The sequence below is a fragment of the Microtus ochrogaster genome, unplaced genomic scaffold (assembly GCF_000317375.1).
Source record: "Microtus ochrogaster isolate Prairie Vole_2 unplaced genomic scaffold, MicOch1.0 UNK13, whole genome shotgun sequence".
Lineage (NCBI taxonomy): Eukaryota > Metazoa > Chordata > Mammalia > Rodentia > Cricetidae > Microtus > Microtus ochrogaster.
Window position 1 is genome coordinate 3,366,464 of NW_004949111.1, and position 5,713 is coordinate 3,372,176.

The 5,713-nt window shown below is 31.8% G+C and overlaps 1 protein-coding gene across 1 annotated transcript in view; it reads left to right on the top strand.

The window, feature by feature from the left end:
- Positions 1 to 5,713, top strand: part of Pof1b (POF1B, actin binding protein) — a 67,604-nt gene that overhangs the window by 40,581 nt on the left and 21,310 nt on the right. The window contains exons 7-8 of the mRNA XM_026789041.1: positions 2,440 to 2,467; positions 3,809 to 3,883. Of these exons, the coding sequence (XP_026644842.1) occupies positions 2,440 to 2,467; positions 3,809 to 3,883 (103 nt within the window). The remainder of the gene's footprint in view (positions 1 to 2,439; positions 2,468 to 3,808; positions 3,884 to 5,713) is intronic.

Below are 5,713 nucleotides of genomic sequence, written 5' to 3' on the forward strand. Positions count from 1 at the left end.
GCCACCTTAGGGTTGGCAAGAGACTTGAACCTAGAGTGGCTCCCAGGAGCCCCAGGCGATGTCCCCAGTTAGTTCCTTGGGCAGCTGAGGATAGGATTATATGTTTTTAAACAGAAAACTCTATATAATATAATAGATAACATGCAGCTATATATTTTTAAATATATTTACCTTTTTATATGTACATGTGTGTGTCTGCATGGGTTTATATGCACCGTATGATTACAGATGCCTGCACACACCAGTAGAATTTGAATTCTCTGGAACTGGAGGGAATCATTCATTTGTAGATGACAGCACATGGCCATTAAATGAATACCTAATGCTATCAAGTCAAAACATGAATTCAGAGTCATCTGGAAGATAAAGAAATGCCAATAGACTTTTTTAATTCAAAGTTTTCATTGGCTACATTCTTTTGCTTCTAAATCTTTATAATAAAGAATTTATATATCATATAAATATAGAGGGTATTACACAATTTTGTATACCTTTTAAGTTAAAGAAGGTAATATATTTTCCAAATCAATATTTATGTTTAGTGTCTTTAATATATTCTTTTAATCTTTTACCCATTTCTTTTCTATCAATTTTATCACCTTCCTACAATCATTTTCCCTATTTTTGTTCCTAGGTAAGTATAATGCTCTCACTAGGGCTCTCTCTCACTTATCTGTTTCTACTGCCATTCCTACTACTAACCTTCTACTGTCCACTCTCCATAGTATTTAGAAAGCTACATAAGGGCTGTTTTATGTAGTTTGGGATTCATGAAGCTTAATACAGGACTCAGTACCTGTTGACTAATCATTTACTTTCATTACTGTTTATTCATTTCAAATACATCAAAGTACAGCTAATTATTAAATTTATTCCCTTATAAATACATGAATTTTCTCTTTAGTGAGGTTTTGATCATTATACCTAATAACATCCTCCCACATTACATGAACTACTCTCTTCTTTCCTATGACCCAAAGAACTACCTCATGCATTCAATTCTTTTTGCACAAGTTTTCTATGTTAATAATTTTATTCCCCTCAATAACCTATTCATTGAGTGACCAGAATGTGCCAGATATTGTACTGCTTATCTGTATTATAAAATTTCAAAACTAACCTCATAAAATTTCAGATGAAGGTCTAGGAGACATGTTATTAATTAAGATCACATAGCTACTGAGGGCTTGAGATATATTCAAATATTTTTGAGTATTTTATTCTCTCGTCTATAAAATATGACTCAGTTTTTCTGCAACACACTTCCTAGATCTTGATTAGGTCCAAATGAACCTCTTTTGGTCTTTATATTTTCTTCATTTTTCACTTTTCTCTATTCTCTTTCAATATTTCTAAACCAGTACCATATACATGCATGCAAACTTTGGTACATATATTAGGCATGCCTTAAGAATGGGAACGTACATTTTTCTTTTGCTGCAGTACCTTGTCTATTTTTATTAATGTATGAAAGAGGTTATTAACACTGACCCACTTATCTCTATAAGCAACAATTTGCTTATAAGCAATTACACAAGGGATAAAGGTAGGGACTAATGTGCTAAAACTCTCTTACCTTAAAAATTATTTCTGTCTTGCTGCCAGAATATATACAACTGCTTTTCTGTTTATTTGACATGTTCATGCCTCATTCTTCTACTATGTGCAGAAAAATCAATTAGACAAAAATAAAGTTTGGTCTGTTGCCCTTGACAACACTGTAACTGTATTCTTCCAAATCTTCACAATTCCTACAGGAGGACATAGCAGACTGGTATAACCACTGGCAATACCATAAGATTTGCCTTCATAATTTGGCTCCACAAACACTCTCTGAACCTCTGTCCAAATATTGATTTTTTGCTCAAAATTTTATTATCCAACTAGAATTTTGATCAGTTTGCTTTGTTTGGTGTAGATTCATATACTGTTGTTACCTCATGGTTTCCTAGTATACATAGATTAAATGAATTGACCATATCTTTAAAGTTTATGTTTTGGTAAAATGCAATGAATAGTATCAAAATAGTAATAGAGAGAAACTAAACTCAAAATTGAAAGTGAAAACCAGAGTGAGAAAAAGGAGGTAGAACTCGATAAAACCTGTAATTTTTTCATTCACCCAAGTACCATTTGCTGTCAAGCACTTCTACATCTGCTCTCAGATAGACTGGTAAAAATGGACAATGTCCTAACTAATTCTGCATATTTTATTATTTATATGATACTCATTTTTAGTAGATCAGATAGTTTCAGGAAAATTATTTTAGTCAAACTAAGTGAAAGTTCCATTTTTGCTATTTAAATTATTTTATTTGTGATTCTAACTTAAGCCGGTACTATTATGATATACAAAATATAAAACAGATAGAGCAAGCATTTTTATTTATAATTACTGAATCTATTGTTTCTAAAGTTGTGTTTTTGTTATTCTTACAGCAAACAAGACTTTGAGTCTGCAGATGCAGTAAGTCCAAAAATCATTAAAATTAAATAGATAACAAAGTACATTGTGATTGTGATACCAATAATATCCTTTTATTTAGTGTGTTTATTAGACTGGAAACACAGGCTAGAAAAATAATGTTTATATCTTTGTAATGACTGCAAATATAATAATTACAAAGAATAGTTTTATGACTGTCACTAGAATTTAAGTTGTCATTGTTGAATGTACAATTAAAATTTACCTGATCACAAAACTGTATTTAGAAGACATAAATCTATACAGTAAAAATCAATTTCTTCTAATATGCTTGAAATATTGTGTGACATCAACTTGAAGTGAAAAACCTTTAAGTATCAATTTCATTACATTGTAATTATGTAACAATCATTTTAAGTTAATAAGCAATCAAACAGAGTTTATTTTAACACAATAAAAAGAAAACTCACCTCTTGTGCATTATTTTTTAAATTTATCATTATTTCCAGTATTAATCACTATTCTCCCTCCATTCACGAAAGTAATTCTGTATATCTTAAACTGACTTATAAAAGCATGCCTTTTTTAAGCTTCTCTCTTAAATTTAGTTGAAGCTTACAAATGTTGCTGTGGCAACACTGCAATCTCTTGAAAGTCACCATAGCCTAAAGCAAATTTTCTTTGAATCCTATAATATCTATAAATTTATATCGCAGTTTTCATAATTTAAAAATTAAGCTTCTCAAATATATATAACACCCAACAAAACTTAGTTTTGGAGGATACAGTGATGCTATTTTCAGTGGAATTTGAATTTTTGTATCATTGTTATTATCTCCATCATCATTATTATTTGCTTTTATTAGATGGAATCTGGCTATATATCATGCATGGCCTTGGACTTATTATGTAACACAAGCTAGCCTTGCTCCTCTTGCCTCAGACACTTGGGTCCTGAGAATATTGGCATATACAACCACAAGCATAATAAGTAATCATTTTGTTTCAAATGACTTTTCCTTACCCCTTTGGTTTTGGGGTTCAAAGCCAGGACCTTATAATACATGCAAGCACTGTATCACTGAGCCCTAGCCTTAAAGTGATCTTTTAAAGCAGAAATGGAATCTTTGGCTGGTTGTCCAAATCTTTTCTCTAACAATCTCTGGAATTTAGTATTATGTTGATGTATGTGTAATATAACTGAATATTTAAAAGTGAGAATTGGTAAAGCTGTGAATGGTATTCATAGGAACTATTCTTTCAAAGGTAATTTAATCCTCTGCTATCCTTCTAAATATGCTTTTTTATACAAAAACCTATGAACCAAAGCCCATAAGATTAAAATATTGATGCTTTCAATGGATAAATTCCATTTTCTTACAGTCAGAAGACATTGAGTCATTGATTCCTAAAGGACTGTCAGAGTTTACAAAACAGCAAATTCGTTATATTCTGCAGGTAAGATGGGATCACAATGTCCAACTTTGCTAATAAAATCCTATTATATTTTATTTTGTCATGTTTGGTTGTCATCTCTAAGAAGTCTGTCCTTTTCTAATGTGAGACAGAAAGGAATTAGTTCCAGAAAGGAGCAGAAGTCTGGAGAACTGAGAGAAGTAGATGGAGGGGAAAGTATAATCAAGATATATTCTGTGAGGAAAAAAATCCATTTTCAGTTAAAAAAAGAAACTTCAGATCAACTTATACAAATAACTTTTTAAAAAATTCTCAATAAACTTAAAGTGTCGGTGTGTGTGTTTGTGTGTGTGTTTGTGTGTGTGTGTGTGTGTGTTTTAAGAGATCAATTCTAGGAAACTGTGACCAAGCAATCATCTCAAGTAAAAACTGTGTTCCACAAGAGTTGATTATAGTTTAATTAGATAGGATCACATTAGAGTTTAGTCTGATCACCATGACTAGGATGTCTGGCGCTCAGGAAATAAATATAGAAATATTATTACTTTCTGTAAATTGTTCTTATCCACTCTTCCATGGCTTAGTACCACCTGATTCCAAATCATGGTCTTTTCCTTTTCTTCCCTGCACCCATTTCACACTCTAAGTCCCTCCCCTCCTCCAATTTCAAGTACTGGCAGTGAAAGATGCAAAAGCATGGCCTTAACTTTCCTGGGTTGTAGAAGGATTGAATCCAAATGGAGCAGGAAATGCTCCTGTAATGAAGGGGAATCCATAAATCAAGATAGAAGCTAAGGAAATAAGACTAAAAGTAGCATGAATTAAGAAAATTAAAAAAAAAAATGCTATCCAGAAGAAAAGGAACCATTATATATATCTTATGGGAAAGCAAATTAATCCAGACACTATAGAAATCACTTTGTTGGGTCTAAAAAAAAAACTAAAAATAAAACTGCTGTCGTAGTTATGGTTTCTGTTACTGTGATAAGGGTTTATTTTACCTTATACTTCCGGTTGTCTGTCAGTGTGGGAAGTCAGGTCAGGTGCTAAAGAAGAGGCCTTGCAGGAATGCTGCTATTGGCTTAATTCTCTGATCTGCTCAGTCTACTTTCTTATACAACTCAGGATCACTTTCCCAAGGGTGGCACTGCCCACAGAGACCTGGGCCCTCTCACATCAATCATCAATCAAAGCAATATCCCACAGATATTCACTCTGCTTCGAGATTAAATACATGGTATTTTAGAATTCCATTTTGATTTGCTATTATTTTGGGGGTGCATATTTTTCAGTGGTTTCTCTCACTATCAAGTTATATAGTGAGAGACTTAATCCAGTGTGTGGATTTGAACATTTTCCCAGTTTTAGAAAATTGTAGAAAGCTTTTGGGTTTTTATGTCTCTTTATCCTTATATTTATAATATTATTCTGAAACATTTCTTCTCCTTTCATAAACAACATATTAGTATTATAATTTTGTTTCAACTGCCAAACATAAATAAGAAAGCTCAACATAATTATAGCCTGTCATGTTTACCCATATGATTTTTCCTTCTTAATGTCCAACATTTCTTGACTTAGAATTTTATTCTATTTAGAAAAATTCTTTTAGCTAGTCTTTAAAAGTAGGTCTAATAGTGACTTATTATTTCCATTTTCCTAGGCCTGAAAAATATCATGATTTGATTTCTACATTTGAAAGGAAGCTCTATTTCATTGGATATAATATTTATAGTTGATATTTTTATTCTTTTAGCATTTGAAAAAATATTGTATCAGTTTTTCCTTTCTCTGTGATTTCTAGGAGAATTCTGCTATTCTTTTTATCTGGTTTTCCTAGTAGCTAAGGTTTCTCTTGTGCTTTTCAAATTC